The sequence below is a fragment of the Myotis myotis genome, unplaced genomic scaffold, assembly GCF_014108235.1.
Source record: "Myotis myotis isolate mMyoMyo1 unplaced genomic scaffold, mMyoMyo1.p scaffold_m19_p_11, whole genome shotgun sequence".
NCBI lineage: Eukaryota > Metazoa > Chordata > Mammalia > Chiroptera > Vespertilionidae > Myotis > Myotis myotis.
The window spans coordinates 59,363,441-59,380,028 of NW_023416315.1; the positions used below are offsets into that span (position 1 = coordinate 59,363,441).

At 41.2% G+C, this 16,588-nt stretch overlaps 1 protein-coding gene across 5 annotated transcripts in view; it reads right to left on the bottom strand.

The window, feature by feature from the left end:
- Positions 1-16,588, bottom strand: part of EXOC4 (exocyst complex component 4) — a 758,369-nt gene that overhangs the window by 526,678 nt on the left and 215,103 nt on the right. For 4 of the 5 annotated variants that reach the window (XR_004970959.1, XM_036328650.1, XM_036328651.1 and 1 more), the window contains exons 8-9: positions 11,357-11,502; positions 6,144-6,232 (exon numbers count right to left, since the gene is read on the bottom strand). Coding sequence is in view for 4 of the 5 variants with exons in the window: in XM_036328650.1 (XP_036184543.1) it covers positions 6,144-6,232; positions 11,357-11,502 (235 nt within the window). In the remaining variant the exon portion in view is untranslated. Of the gene's footprint in view, positions 1-5,555; positions 5,679-6,143; positions 6,233-11,356; positions 11,503-16,588 lie in introns of those variants that run through there. The other variant, XM_036328653.1, reaches the window with a different exon arrangement.

A 16,588-nucleotide genomic window follows, 5' to 3' on the forward strand; every position in this document is an offset into this window, starting at 1 on the left:
TTTAGTTAATTCACTCCTAATGCCTTGGCAGGGCAAGACCAAATGATTTCCAGCGCCTTGTATGGCCCACAGACTGGACGTTCCCCACCCCTATCTTTTTTTATATATAATTTACTTTTTAACTTTATTCATTATATTAGTTGGTGTGACATTGATCAAGATGAACATATAGGTTTCATGTATGGATTTCTGTGTATTGCACCCACCCCGGCCTTAAAGCAAGGTACTTCCAAACAGATTAATTACATACAAAATCATGAAGTATTCACAACCCCAGTCACCAAAAACCCATTAGAGAGAAGAACTCCAAAAATACAGGTCAGGTCAGTATCAGAGCCCAGGTTTCCCAGATGTCAGTGCTTCCATCTTTATACCTAAAGCAAACCACTTAGAGAAGTCAATTCTCAAGTGGGTGGAGCTTTACAGGCTGATTTTATGTCAAAGCTACAGAAATGCCACTCATTAAACTAATGGGAATGAAAGTGGCATCTAACGCTAATATTATTAAGTGCAAATAGAAGCACTAAGTAGCCCCAAGACAGAAAAGAAACAGTAATAAAAACTGAGTATATACTTCTACTTGGATCAATGACAAGTAATGTTCTCTACCCATTCGGGAGTTTTATTATCTTTAAACATGTGTGAAGACAAATCACAGGACTCCTGTTCTGTTTACAGGACTCCCACTCCCACTAGGGCTTCTCAAATAAGTAGGCTTGTTCCTACAAATAACACATTTGGAGATATTGAGGCTAGAGGCCGCCTTCATGGTATATTTCTTAAGTGCCTCTTCCAGCCAAGCACTGTCCTCGGCACTGGAATGCACTAATGAGTAAAGCTTGCATTCTGGGTATGCTGAGGCAAGTGTAGAAATTTAACAAGACATGTACTTATGGAGTATTACAAGGAACATAAAAAAACATGCAGTAAAGAATGGCCGGATGGGGGTGGGGGCAGGATGCTGGAAGAGGTCAGGGAGAATAGTGAAATGTGGGCAGGAGACCCAGATCTGGAGGTCATCTGCACCCAGGCACTAAGCTGAGCTTGGTCCCAGCTGAGATCACCTGCAGAGAATCTATGGAGTGAGCACAGGAAAGATCTCAAGACCAAACCTTGAGACACTTCAGAGAGCGCTTGAGAAGACTCGGAGAACATCAGGGGAAGATAAAAACAATAGCTGCTGACAGATCAAGTGAGATGAACACAGAAAAGCAAGCACTGACCCGGTTAAGATGGAGGCCACGGGTGGCCTTGAGGAAACCCAACTCAGTGCAGCAGTGAGACTGGGGAGAGGAGAAAATGAGACAAAGAAGCGGGCACAGTTCTAGTTCCACAATGATACATTGTTAAAGCACCATTTTAATTTAAATCTATCACAGCTATTCTAATTGTTCCAGGGTTTGAATATCTAATTTTATAGTCACAATATCCCCCTATGTGATCAGAACTAATAACAGCTCTATTTTTTATTATTATTTTGTTGTTGCCAATCCTCACAAGAGGATATTTTTCCCATTGATTTTTAGAGAAAGTGGAAGGAAGGGATGGAGCGAGGGAGAAACGGAGGGAAAAGCAGAGGAGGAGGAAGGGGAAGGGGAGAGAGAGAGAGAGATCCATGTGTCATCGATTGCTTGCCTCCTACATGCCCAGGACAGGGCCGGAAATGAACCTGCAAGCCAAGTACATGCCCTTGACCAGGAATCTAACCCAGACCCTTCAGTGTGGGCCAACACTCTGATCACCTAGCCACACAAGCCAGGCATCAGCTCTATTTTTGAAATGAGAAAACAGAGGCACAGTGGTGCTAAATAGTCTAAAAGCTTATTTTGGACATGAGCGGCAATATTTTGTTATTTTTTTGAGACAATTTGTCCATCAGTTATCTTATCCTCCCGGTGAATCACACATTAAACCTGAAAAGCTACACTCAAGCTAAATGTTCATTAAAACTAATACCAACATGGCTGTCTAAGCACTACAATGAAGCAGTGAGAGGCTCCAAACAACAGGAAGTCTATGATTAACGTAGACACAGACTCACAAGTTAGATTTCCACCTGTTATCACACACGCTTTGAAATAGCATCCCCACCTCCTCAGCCCAATTGCCAAGGGCAGACTATATAACGAACCATCTGTACTCTAACAGTTAGAGCCAATTGAGATGGGCTGATGATACCAAAGAAATCTCATCTTTTTCCATTCTTTTTTCCCCCCTGTGTGCTGCTGAATAACATTTTTAATTGCATGATAAATTGAAAATGTTGGCAGGAACTTAACTTCTGTAAAATTGGAGCTATTTTTAATGTTACTTTGATGGTCTTTTCTGGTGGATTTTTTTACTGCTTTGCCTGCAACAGAAGGAAATTTGACCCTATGAACCAAACCTCTAGGAGGCAAAGCCTGCAGCTCCACGGCGTTGAGAAGAGACAAAGATCGTCTGCCTCCCTCCAATGATCTGACTGAACTGTTCCATTATCCCTTCTTGAGGACAAGCTGAAAGGCAGATCTCACAGTGGTCCAAGGACCAGAGTAATAGAATAACTGAAAGGATGGCCGTTTTTAATGGAAAATAGGTGTGATTTTCCTACTGAAATGTGAAAAGCATTCAGTAGAGAAACTTTTGTTCCTGAATGAAATGCCACCAAACCTTACACAACCTGGTCAGCTGATCTATTCTCGCACCAGGCAGGTGATGTGTCAGCTCAGCAAAATTGCTTTTTAATGAATATGTTGAGCTTGATATGTTTGCTAACTACTATCTCGCCTTGTAACCAGAGATAAATCCTCCTATTTTGCTGAACACTGGAAAGTACAATGGACTATTGCTTGGAAGTTCCATACTTCAATTAAGTTTTGAAAGATGGGAAAGTTCCTAGTTAGATTATAGTGACTCTTCAATTAACCATCCTTACATAATGAAATTCCTCTGTAACTTAGTTGGATTTTTAAATGTTTTTCAATTACACACAGCGGTGTTGTCCTAGGCCAGACTCAAGGGCAACATTTCTATTTAGTAAAGGTGCGTACAACCTCAGAGAACAAAAATCTACACATAGCCTCTACATCTCCTTTGGGCATCTTCCTACCTCTCAAAGGTAAGCTCTTTATCCTGTTCAGACCTCAGCTGCCTCTTTCCTCCTGTCACTGAGTCAGCCAGTATTTACTAGACATTTACTACACCGGGCACTGTACTAAGAACAGGAAATAAAATAGTATTTCCCCCGTGGAGCTTATAGTTTTGTGGCAGACTGCAACGAGTGAGCATTAATCCACATCATAGTGTAGAAAGTGCTCAGAAAGAGAACATTAAGGATGTGAGCACACACCAGGGCCCACAACTTCAGTGTGTGTGTGTGTGTGTGCGCACACGCAAGTGAATGCTCATGTGTGCTTGCACATGTAAGTGCACACACATGTGTCCGTGTGCATATGTGTCTGTTTGTGTTAGATTAGGAAGAGGAGAGCTCTTCAGTATAAGTTACAATTAAATTTAAGTTGGAAAGCTGAGAATTTACCAAGACAAAGAGACAAACAGAATGCATATGAAAACTCTCAAGAGACAGTACTAGCAATTACAATAATACTTGAGGAGAAAGAGGCAGGCATAGCATTTACTATAAAATTACACTTTGTAAACACTATTCACATCTTAACTTACCTAACTTTCACAACAACCTCATGGATAAGTACTATTATTTCTATGCCCATTTAGAGATAAGAAAACAGAGGCACAGAGATTATAAAGCTAGTAAATGGGTAGCTAAATTTGAAAAGTGGGCAATCTGGATCCAGACTCTCCAGTCTTCACCTAGCTCTTACTCTCTCAGGAGACCAGGGAGGTGGGGGGACACAACTGAAAATCATCCCCCACGGCGAGGGCCCAGAGTGCTTACTATTCTTACCCACTATCTAACAAAAAAAAGAAAGAATCCAGTGTCAGTGGTTTATCCTTGTCGACTAGTTGTGCCTGAGTTGAGTGACAGGCTGCACTGCTGGCCCGTAACCACTTGATGGTCTAAGTATTGAACGCAGGGCTCTGGTGGAGCAGAAGGTGATGGCAGGGAGGCTGTGCATGCATGGGAAGGGGGAGGGGTGGTTCGGCATTTTCTAATTTTCTACTCAATTAAGCTATGAATCTAAAATTGCTCTAAAATATTAAGCTTACTAAAGAATAAAAATGAATTATCAGGATTCATGCTAAAAAAGAAAGATTTAGTTTGTCACCATTGAAGGAATTTTATGTACTAGAAGCCAGGGGGCAAGAAATTATGCAGGTAAATCTGAACTATTTCTTAAGCCAATTCTAAAATTAAAATTAGGACATTGTGAGTATGGAAGACACCTCTAGCCTTAGATAATCAGTTACCCCCTCCCCAAGTGGCAGTTAAGTCCGATCAGTCCTACAAAAATGTGTGTTGTGTTTCTATCAGTCCTTCCCAAACAATCGTTGCAGTCCACCCTAAGCTCCCAAGGAGGTCGCTGCCAGCCACAGCCTGGGGCACAATCCTCCTTCGCTCTCTGTACCATCAGAGGGGTCTTTCCTTCCTGTGCTCCAATGCTAACTCTCCATGCTCCTGTGATTGGAGACTCCGAGATGCAACCTCATGTTTTCCAGCACATACAGCAACACTTTCATATTAAATAAAATGCTGGCAGGCTAATCTCCTTTTCCTTATGTCCTCAAACATATTTCTAGGCTTTGAGCTCTGGAATTACTACTCTGATGTAACTATGGGAGAGCACAGCAGGATCGCTAGAAAAATGCAGACATTTATATTAATAACAAAGGTAAACATAGGAATGATGAGGCGAGAGTCTTTAAATCCAGAAAGACTGGCTGTTTACATCATAACATTTTGATGTAGAACAGTGGTTCTCAACCTTCCTAATGCCGCGACCCTTTAATACAGTTCCTCATGTTGTGGTGACCCCCAACCATAAAATTATTTTCGTTGCTACTTCATAACTGTAATTTTGCTACTGTTATGAATCGTAATGTAAATATCTGATATTCAGGATGTATTTTCATTGTTACAAATTGAACATAATTAAAGCATAGTGATTAATCACAAAAACAATATGTAATTATATGTGTTTTCTGATGGTCTTAAGCAACCCCTGTGAAAGGGTCGTTCCACCCCCAAAGGGATCGTGACCCACAGGTTGAGAACCGCTGATGTAGAGCTATGGTGAGTCTTAAAAACTAAATATTTAATTGTCTAGGCTGGTCACCTCAAAATATCCCAAGTGCCTCCAATGCATTGAAACTGAAAGTGGTCTTATCCATCCATCATAGGAAAGCCCACAGTTCTAAAATAGCTCAAATAATCATTCCCTTCCCTCATCTCCTCTAGCAATTATATGAATACCATCTACTCAGTAGGTAACATTCACTTTCTGATATTGTTATTGATATGCATGCCCTGGTTTCAGAACTGGATCCCAAGTCATTATCTTTTCTTTCCTTGCACTTGACCTCTATCCCTTCCGAAGCCTAAAATGTGCTGCACTTGGCAAGCCCTCACAGATCTTTCTGGAATGATTACACTTACCATGATTAGGTCCTTTTTGTCAAAGAAGGAAATGCTATTGGTCTGATTTGTTATTTACTTAAATTTACTTGTTTTTTTCTTCAGATCAGCCCTGTTTAGTAGTCACATCTGGGTATCAAATAACCTGTGTATCAAAATTATGTTATTTGGAACATACTATTTAAAGGCATCCTTCCTCCCTTTAAATAATGACAGAAGCCAAATTTGCCTTTTTCCAAATCTCAGATACTCCTGACATATTCCAGGAGGGACTGAGAACATTAAGCATCAGTGGCAGCCATGGACTGGCATCCCCCTGGACTGTGACCGGACTCACATCTGCCATCTTTAAGCAGAAGAGACTAATGGTGTCTCTTTTTGCTTTGAGCTCCCATTTGAATGCTGGCAGGTGTGTAAGTCCTGTGGCCACAGTGATAGCTTTAGCCGCTTGTCCACAGATACTAGGAAATGATAGAAGAAGTAGATTATCAAGTCTTTAAACGCTTGCCCCTTAAAAGAATCCTGTGAATTCAAACCTGAACTTCACACGCTGCACACTTCAGGTCTTCCTCCAGAAAACTAATTTTTCCCCCAAAATTTGATCACCCACCTTGGAGTTCTCCACTCCGACTGTAGAGCTCCCGTCTCTGCTCTCGCAAGTAGGCGCTCATGCTGATGGCGTGGGAGGACGATTCAAACCTGCATGAAACGCAGGAAAACAATGGTCAGGTGGTAACCAAACAGGCGATGCGGGCTACAGATTCCAAAGTACTCTCCTCTAGTCTGTGATGCCCCCAGTGGGTCACACCAGGACACTCTGGCTACGCCACGACAGGCCAGGCGTGGGCTGGCACAGACCTGGATTTATGAACGGGCTCCTGGCTAACGCTCCTCCACAATGGCATTGGGATCTTCTGCCCACTTTCCACTTCAGATGGCACAACTCTGATCAACTTTCTTTGGTCTCCAGATCCTCTGCCAGGATCCCTACACACACAGCAAAGAGTAGCTCATAAGGTCATTCTAACTTTGCCTGTCCAGCTCAGAAGCTATCGGTAGCTGCCAGCTGTCACACAGAAGTCCTGGATGCTCAGAGCAGACATCGTGCCATTCTAAGTCCCCCGTTAGAGGATTAGACAATGGGCATGCTAGGAATGCTGCTGATTCAGACGTGGGAACCTTTTTCTGCAAGGGCTGTTTCGACATTTATAACATCATTTGCGGGCCATACGAAATGATGGCCTTAAAAATTAGCCTGATATATTTGGTCAAACATTTAATTAACTCACCCCTAATGCCTTGGCAGGGACAGACCAAATGATTTCACGGGATTTATACGGCCCGTGGGCCGGATGTTCACCACCCTTGAACTACACCAAAGGAGCAAGGCAGCTAAATCCTCACACAAAATACAGCTTCGAAAGGTCTGCCAGGCTCTGACCCGCACCTGCCACATGAAATGCTCTAGAACATACCAAGCTCCAGACGTGTGTTTGCCCACACCCACCCGGAACTGTTTCAGAGGAGGCTCACGATAGAGAACATAGATCTAAAATAAAAAATATTAAAAACAAAAAACAAACAAAAAAACCCCCACACAAATGAAAATCACTATCTTAAGAGAAACTTGCAGGTAAGGAAGAAACAGTTAAAATTGTGACCCTATGAAACAGTAAATCCTCTGCTAAGTAGCTCCATTTCCAACCCAGTATCTTCAAAGTCAGAATACCAGGCTGACAGGAGACATCCGTGGAAGATCTGCTGCCATTGAGGCGTAAACAGCTCCACAATGGAAGAACAGCAGTTACAGAACAGGCTCCTGGCCACAAGGAGGGAGCGCCATCATTTCCTTAATTCTGCCTCCTTTATCCATCCTCTGACAAGGACGAGGCGCACTAAGCTGAATGTCAGTCTGAGGGGGACACTTGGGCTGCTTGATCCTCTCTCTGCACCCTGCCAAGAACTAAGAGGACACTCACAGCCAGAAGGAAGGCCCAGTGTGCAGTAAAGTACCACCTGCCAGTCAAGTAGAAAAAGGAAGCCGCTGGCCTCCGAAAAGCATGCTGACAGCTATTGATCAGAAATGACAAGGGAAAGAAATAAACTCTTGAGCAAAGAATGGAGAGGCCCACATTATACAATAAGAGAGAACTTAAACACACTTAATTAACCTTGGCTCGGGGCAATTAGAGGGAGCAATAAAGTCCTTCACAGATGTGATAAAAACAGGTTACAGCTCACCAAAATCCTCATCCTCATGACCTGATGTATTCCTTGGGAATCCTTTTATGTTTGCAACAAGTCACAGATTGGTACAATTTTACAGTAAAAGGGGATCTAGAGATGACCTAGTCTCACCTTATTTTGGAGCACAGGCACGAGGCCCTCAAGCAGGGAGATCTGCTCCAGACCACAGGGCCCACTGAAGGTGGAACCCAGACTAAGAAAGGCAGATCTGAGATAATGGCCTATGTGGGCGAGGAGTTTTTATTTCTATGCAATAATAATAAATATGCGACAAATATTCACAGTCATTTATTCATTTCCAACATTTTATGTTTTCCAGGACCACAATTTCAGGATTGGCTAAATGTTTAAAAATGGCTGTGTGGTCTCAGGGGTGGACAGTTGAGAGCATGAAATCTAAAAACCCTGAAACCTGATTTTAGCACAACACCTACATTTAGGTGGCGGGTTGAGCTGGGAGAGGGAGACAGGAGAGGAAGAGGAGCCTAACAGGCAGCATCTGAGGCAATCTCAGTGTCCCTATCCACTACTTTTTCCTTCCACCGCCTTTCTTACTTGCTGGCGCAGCTCCAGTTCTACTGGGGGTTCTGCTACCTGCCTCCTCTCTTCTCAGCAGTTCTCTTTCCTGTGCTCAGGAAAAGTGGTTCCCTCTGCAGCTTGAGACCTGTCCCAGAGTGAACCTAACTAGTTTAAGGTGACCACCCAGTCTACTTGCCCTTGCCAGGGACTACTTCAGGAATGGACAGAGACCCAGTCCTTATCTCCTGAGGAAAACATGCAGAGGGGATCTGTCGCTGGCAGGAAAAATTAATGAATGTGTAAGCAATAATTTAAATTAATTTTAAAAGCATTTGAAGGGGCAGGTCCACTTGGGAAGACAGTTTGGCCGTGTCTTAAAGTTAAACGTGGTCTACCATATGCTCCTGGGTATTTACCCAAATGAGCTGTACACTTATACGGGACACAAAAACCTGCACATGAGTGCTTATATTAGCTTTATGGAAGCAACCAAGGCACCTTTCAATAGTTGAATGGGAAAATGGTGGTACATCCACACAATGGAATTATTCAGCGATACAGAGAGATCTACTGAGCTACAAAAGACATGAAAGGACCTTAAATGCATATTGCTAAGTGGAAAAGAAGCCTGAAAAGGCTACATATTATATGACTATAACTATGAAAGGCATTCTGGAAAAGACAAAGGTAGAGACAATAAAAAGGTTCAGGGAGCAGGAAAAAAGGAGTAGGAATAAACAAGTGGAAAATGGGGGATGTTTAGGGCAGTGAAACTATTTTGTATGAGACTATAATGGTGATCTATAGCAGGATACATTTCTTAAAACCCATAAAACTGTAGAAAACAAAATGTGAACCCTAATGAAAACAGTGGACTTCAGCTAATAATTATATAAATACTAGAGGCCTGATACACGAAGATTTGTACAAGAATGGGCCTTCCTTACCCTGGCTGCCGGCACCACCTTCGCTCTAGCCCAAAGCCGCCTTTCTGCCTTCGTTCTGGCGCCTTCCCGCCTTCCCACACTGCCCAGAGGCCTGGAGCAGCTGGGGCAATGCGGAATGCCTGTGCCATCACCATGGCACCTGCATATGCAAATTAACCCAACAAAGATAGCATGTTAATTTGCATACTCACTCCTGACTGGATGGTGGGCATTGTGAAGGTATGGTCAATTTGCATTTATCTCTTTTATTAGTGTAAATTGGTTCATCAAGTATAACAAATTACCAGATTCATGCAAGATGTTGATAGAGGAGGTTACAGGAGAGGGGAACATAAGGGAACTCAGTGCACTGGCTGCTCCATTTTTCTAAAATCCTAAAATTGTCATAAACAATAAAGACTACTAATTAAAAACAGATTTATAGGCAAAATCACAGCCTACTTCCTGGCATCACCATTCTTACTGGAGTGGAAATAAAGGCAGAGAAATGGGAAGGGCCACAGTCCTTGATGACACTGTGCTGGTGAGGTAAGGAGTCCTCTACATTCATCCTTATTGTGTGAGATAATAACTGCCCCCGCTTTACTCTACTCATGGCTCATGTGGGGTTCTACATCACCTGCAGATGAAAACAGTTTTACTGATACTGCATCTAACCTCTGAATAAACTGTAAAAAGAAAAAAAAAAAGAAATGCACTCAATAAACAGAATGGATTTTATTCCACTGTGAAAAGAGTAAATCTCCTCTCCTCTAGACACAAGATAAATGAAGTGCTGAAACTTTCCTTAATGATTAAGAACTCTATAGTCCACGATTTAAAAAACAACAACAAAAAAGCCCTGGCCCAGTTGGAGTGTCATCCCGCCGTGCACTGAAGGGTTGCTGGTTCCATTCAGGTCAGAGCACATGCCTAGGTTGCAGATTCGATTCCCAGTAGGGTGGTAAGGGAGGCAATCAGCTGACATCTCTGTTCGTTCTCTCTCTCTCTCTCTCTCTCTCTCTCTCTCCCTCCCTCCCTCCCTCTCGCACGCGCGCTCTTTTCCAATCTCTCTAAAATTCATTGGAAACATATCCTCAGGTGAGGACTAAAAAAGAGAAAAGAACCGGCCCCCAAAAAAACAAATCTCAAAAGTGAATCAGTAAAAAATACTGGAGCTTCCAGTATTCCAAACACTGCGCTAATATATACTTCTGTAGCCATTTTACATGCTTAGATTTACAGAAACAACTTCTTAAATATCTATTAACTCTTCAAAAGGACACATAGGTCTACCAAGATTTAAATACTGCTTCTAGCACTTGCTAGCTGGGTAAACTTACATAAGTTACCTAACCTCTCTTGTGCTTCAATTTGTTGTTGTTCTTGCTGTTTTTACACGTAAAATCGGATTAAAAATTGAATCCACACCTGTAAGGTCATAGTGAGTAAATAAGATAATCCATGAAAAGGGCTTCATGCCTTGGCTAGCACTCAGTAATGACTCAGTAAGTGTTAGCCAGTACTCCAGCTGCTGAAGTTTGATGTAACCTGAATTATGCTTGAGACTGGAGTAACTTATCTGCCAGAGTAACTGGCAATAGTAAGCACTCAATCAATGGTAGCTACTATTGCTGTCATTATCAATGTTAATAATAATATAACTGTTAGCTGTTGCTAAGATAGTAATTAGAAGGAAAAAAATCCAGATTGTACCTTTATGAAATCAAACAAAACCCAATACTACTTAGTTAGACAGACTTACACAACTTTATTAACAAAGGTTGCTTCTTGGCACTTGGGTTTTTCAAAGGCTGAAATATTACATTTCATTTCATATAAATTCCTCAGAAACAACTGGAGAGTTTAATTTTCCTTCATTATATATAAAGCTCCCCAAAAATAAACTGCAGTTTTTTTTAAAGTTCTAGATAGTCCAGTAACCATATTCCAATATGACCACTTCCCCTTACAAAAAACTAAAGTATACAAAGTTAAATATACATTCACTTCCTATAAATTATTTCAAAACTTTAACTGAGTGAAGTAATGGCTATCAATTAAGTAGCAAGTCCTGCCTGGATCTAACATTTCCTAACACCTGCTATATGACCAACAGGGAGATACTTACTTGAAAAGAGAATTTTTCGGCCTTTGAGGTTTCTTCTTGGCAAAAAAGGCTGCGAACTCCCGTCCAGTGCTCGCGTAACTCAATTGAGCTGATGGTTCAGAGGCCGTACGAGTATTTTTCATGTCCAAGTACTCAGTCAACAGCATCTGTAGAATCAGATAAGCAATGTAATACACACATTTAGAGGTGCTATCAGAAAAAGCAATTTTAAAGCATAAGAACCTAATTCTAAATCCTCATCCTTGCCACGTAGAAGTATATAACCCAGCTATTCGTATTTCCAGTGGTGGATCTGAGGAAGTTATTCTACCCAGAAGCCATCTACTCTCTGTCTGCATCGAAAACTAGGGGGGAAAGGGTGTAGTGGGCATTTGAAAATAGGAGTAAAATAAGAGTTTATATCTCACTTATATGTGGAGTCTAATGAACAAAATAAACTAGAAAACAAAATAGATCCAGAGACATTGAAGCATGCAACAGACTGATGAATTTTAGATGGAAGGGGCAGGGGGCAGGGGGCGGGAGGAGATTAACCACAAGAACTTCTATGCATATATGCTTAACCTATGAACAGATAATCGAGCAGTGAGGGCCTGGGGAGGGGCCCGGAAGGGGGGCAAAGGTGGGGGGAGGAAGGGGAACATTTGTAATATCTTCAACAATAAAAATATTTTTTAAAAAAGAGTTTATTTAAGCCAAACTGACATTTGCTGGGGAGCAAGATCTGAAAGGCTCTGAGGGAACATTTTTATTAAGGGTCTACTATGGACCAGGCACTGTGTCGAGTTTATCCTTTAGTCATAATTTAATCATTGATTATTCCAAATTATAGCATCATCAGCAACAATGACACATTTACTGAGAGCTTACTATGCCGCAGGCAAGGAGCTAATCCATTTAGGTGTTTTTCCTCGTTTTAGAAGAGCAAAATTGTATCACGTAAGTTCTCAGATTACGAGGAGAAAAGGAGGCTCAGCAGAGGCCCAGGCATGCGGCGTGCAGCTGGGGACCTGGCTCTGGGTCCATGGTACCGGCACGGAGGACAAGCCCTCTACCCAGCCTGCTCAGAGGTGCCACAGGCCATAGCAGGTGGAGGGTCCTGGCCGATGAGTAATTTCTAGGGCCACTACTCATCTTAAGAGCTTCAAAACAGCAAATAAACAAAAAACAGCTTTTGATCACTACTGTCAGTGGGTCCTCTTATAAAATGAATCCACTTTAGAGTCTCAGAGGTGGGGGCCTGGGCTAGAATCAACTGTTCCACAGAATGTAAGACCACTGTTCTCAGAAGTCCCCACTAATGCGAAAGGAAACAGAATAACTACCCTGGACTAAGCACATCAACTCATTTCCATAATCACCACATTTACATCCTTCAGATACCCAAGTCCTATAGACATATAGGCAAGTCTCTACCCAAGACTGAAGTAAAAACTTTTCAGAGACTCTGGCTACCGTGTAACTATTTATTCCTGCAGGCATATTTACATTCACTCACTCATTCATTCAGTGAAAGTCTGAGGACCATATTAAGCATTATCATAAAAAACATTTAGAAAGCACTCCATAAACATAATGCTGCCCCAAGTAAGTTTTAAAGCCAATATGTCTCTAATAGGAGAACACACCCACCACGAGTACTTATTAAATATCAGACACTTTAAAAACAGGATCCTTCTCCACCCTAAAACCTATGAGGTGCAGGAGTTACTACCTGCATTTTAGAGAGGAAGAAAGTGAGAATCAGTGGTATTTAGAAACTAGCCTACATGCCTGGGAGGGATAAGGTTATTGGGAAATCTCTGTACACTCCCCTCAATTTTGCTGTGAACCTTAAACTACTCTGAGAAACAGTCTGAAGGAACAAATGAAACAAGCCTACGTCTTGTAAGTATAGCAAGCTGGCCTAGTTGACTACAGAGCCCGTGCTCTCTTCCCCATGACACGTTATTCTCACTAAAAGCATAAAAACTGTCAATAAGAATGGCTGTAAGTGGCAGTAAATGGGCTTTGTTTCATATTCTGCAAAATAAAAATTTATACTGGGAAAGTATAAAATATGTTAACAGATTGGTCAATGTTTATTTATGAGGCCACTGGAATATTACTCAACATGATGATAAGGTAATATAAGGACAAATACCATCTTTGTTAATACATCACTCAAACTGCCCAATAGTCAGGGAGTACTGAATTGGGTCTCTACGTTAGTAACTCAACTGAGGGACTCAATTTGTAGATTTGACACTGACACCAATAAAGTTTGTAGGAATCTGTGATTAAAAGAAGGCTAGTAAACCAGAAGAGAATATCAAACTGATATAACATAGGAAGACGTCTGGTTTTAACACCAATATGACAGAAGGATGTTTCTACCAAAGTATGAAATACACTGACCAAGTAATTCCGCTGAGGTACTTACTTGTCCTAGAATTCATTGAGTGGCCATGAGCAATAAAATACTGACTAACCAGAATCTAACTGGCCAGCATCCTTAAAACCCTAATATTTTAAGATCACTGCTCTTTTTCTCCACATCAACAATTCCCCAATTTATTACTTCTCAACAATGTTAGTCTACTTCCAGCCACTGGCTTCTCCGTACCTATAAATATGTACTACTTCAACCTTCTCAACAAAAATCTTACTTTGGACCCCATGATCTACCTATAACAGGGGTGGGCAACCCCTGGCACGCGTGCCAAACATGGCACGCCAGTAACTTTTGCTGGCAAGCGAAACCCTCTCTTATAATCTTCCATTTACAATTGTGAATCTTTGTTCTCAGTGATGAATTTTGTTAAGTCTCGTAATAGGAGTAGCCTGACGGATGAAAGTAGTAGCCCGTGCATCTCTCTGAAGGTCACGAAATATAAACCTGATGTAAAATCTCTGTCATCAGTGATGCAGCAGCAAAAGTCCCACTGATAATATCAAACGGAGTCATAAAGTTTTCTGCTGGACTATCAGTGTACATGTATACATTAAAAAATAAATGTATTTTTCATCATCATATACTGTGTTTTTGCCGCTCGAATGAATTTTATTATTTCTTCAAGGTTCTTCACTCACATACGTACACCTTAAGAGATACCAAGTAGGCGTAACATGTTCTCAAAAAATTATGGTTGGCATGCAGAAGAATTTTGAGTCAGAGATTTTGCTGGTTTTGGCATGCACTCACAAAAAGGTTGCCCACCCCTGACCTATAATCTTGTTTCCCTTTTGTATTTAGGTTCCAACTTTAGAAATAGCCTCCACACATATTTAGTTCCTTTACCTTGATGTAGTTTACTCCTGATTTCTCTCACAAGCTCCAGTCCCTGATTTGGAATCATATATTGCACTGACATAGTCACATACTTACTGATAAAATCAACCCTAAATTCTGAAACTTAAATCATCCTCCCCCAAAAAATCAATAATTCCTTCTGTCTTTTTGTTTGCTTGTAGTCTTTTATTCTCACTGCTCTCCAGATTTAAAACTTCAGAACCATCTTTTGATATTCCTTTATCCTTTGTATCCATAAGAGAGTTAGTCCCCAAGTCCATTAATCACTCTTTGTGAACTATTATTTTGTCCCTTCCTGTCCATTCTGATAGCAACCAACTTAGTTCAACTCAGTTTCTCCTATTTAAATTTCTGCCTCTCACCTCTTACTCTTCTAGTCTTTTCCAGACACGATCAAGCACTTGCTGCTATTACCATAAGGCTACTCATCTCACAATGTACAAACATCTGATCTCAATATCTATTTCCAATAGTATCTTATTCTCCTCACAATGAACCCAACACTAGTCAAAATCACCCACTTTAGCCCTATTTGGTTTTGTTCAGTGGACAGAGTGTCAGTCCACAGAGACTGAAGGGTCACGGGTTCGATTCTGGTCAAGGGCACGTACCTTTGCTGCAGGCTTGATCCCCAACCCCAGACAAGGCATGGAGGCAACCAACTGATGTGTCTCTCTCATATTAATGTCTCTCTCTCTCTCTCTCTCTCTCTCTCTCTCTCTCTCTCTCTCTCTCTCTCCTCCTCCTCCTCCTCCTCCTCCTCCTCCTCCTCCTCCTTTCCAGTCTCTCTAAAAATCAATGGAAAAATATCCTCGGGTAAGGATTAACAACAACAAAAAGAAAAAAATCACCCACTTTACTCTTCCCTGAATATGCCTGGGCCTTCCATTCCAGAATTCCTAACCTAGATTAGCCTCTCTCCTAAATAAGTCCTAACAAATCCATCCCAAAACAATTCCACTGTTTCTCTTCAATGAGTCCTTCCCAGGCTAATCTAGGCCAATGGTCCCCTTTTCTGAACTCTTAAACTACCAATTTTACACATTATTCAGTACGTATTCACCCAAACTGCCTAATAATATTAGTTATTTCATGAAAAATGCCTGACTACCTGAAACATAAATGCTACAATCCTTAAAAGCACTATATTTTTTTACTCCCACCATAGAGCCATGCAACATACCAGAAAACCAAAAAGAAAAAGTGACTTACTGATATTTAAACAGTATGTGACCGGAAGCCTTGATGTATATATTATGATATACAAATTAGAGACAGTCTCCAAAACAGAATGAGCCCTATAAATGGGTCCTCAGTATAAAACCTATAATAGAGCCCAGCCAGCGTGGCTCAGTGGTTGAGCATCGACCTATGAACCAGAAGGTCACAGGTTCAATTCCCGGTCAGGAAACAAGCCTGGGATGTGGGCTCAATCCCCAGTATGTGGGCTTGATCCCTAGTGGGGTTTGTGCAGGAGGCAGCTGATCCATGGTTCTCTCTTATTATGGATGTTTCTATCTCTCTCCCTCTCCCTTCCTCTCTGAAATCAATCAACATATATATATATTTTTAAACCTATAATAGAAGTAAAATAAAAGAGGGAAAGGTATAATTTTATTCATAGGCTTTGCAGTGTTTATTTTCTTGATGTATTTTGCACCTTTTTCTCAATAGCATTCACCACCAGCCAGAAAATACTGCTTTAAAACAGGTAAAGTGTGATTTTTACACCCAAATTGGTAAAAAATGCATTTTTAAATATCTCAAAAAACAAATAAGCTCCTATTCCTAAAATGCTTTAAATCTGGCTGAATTAGGCTAAATCTTCTACAATAACCACATAAATATAAACTATGACCACATAATTTCTTGGTGATTCTACATCATTGTGGATAATGTAGTGCATCTGCTAAATTATACTTGAATATCCTAAGCACTCA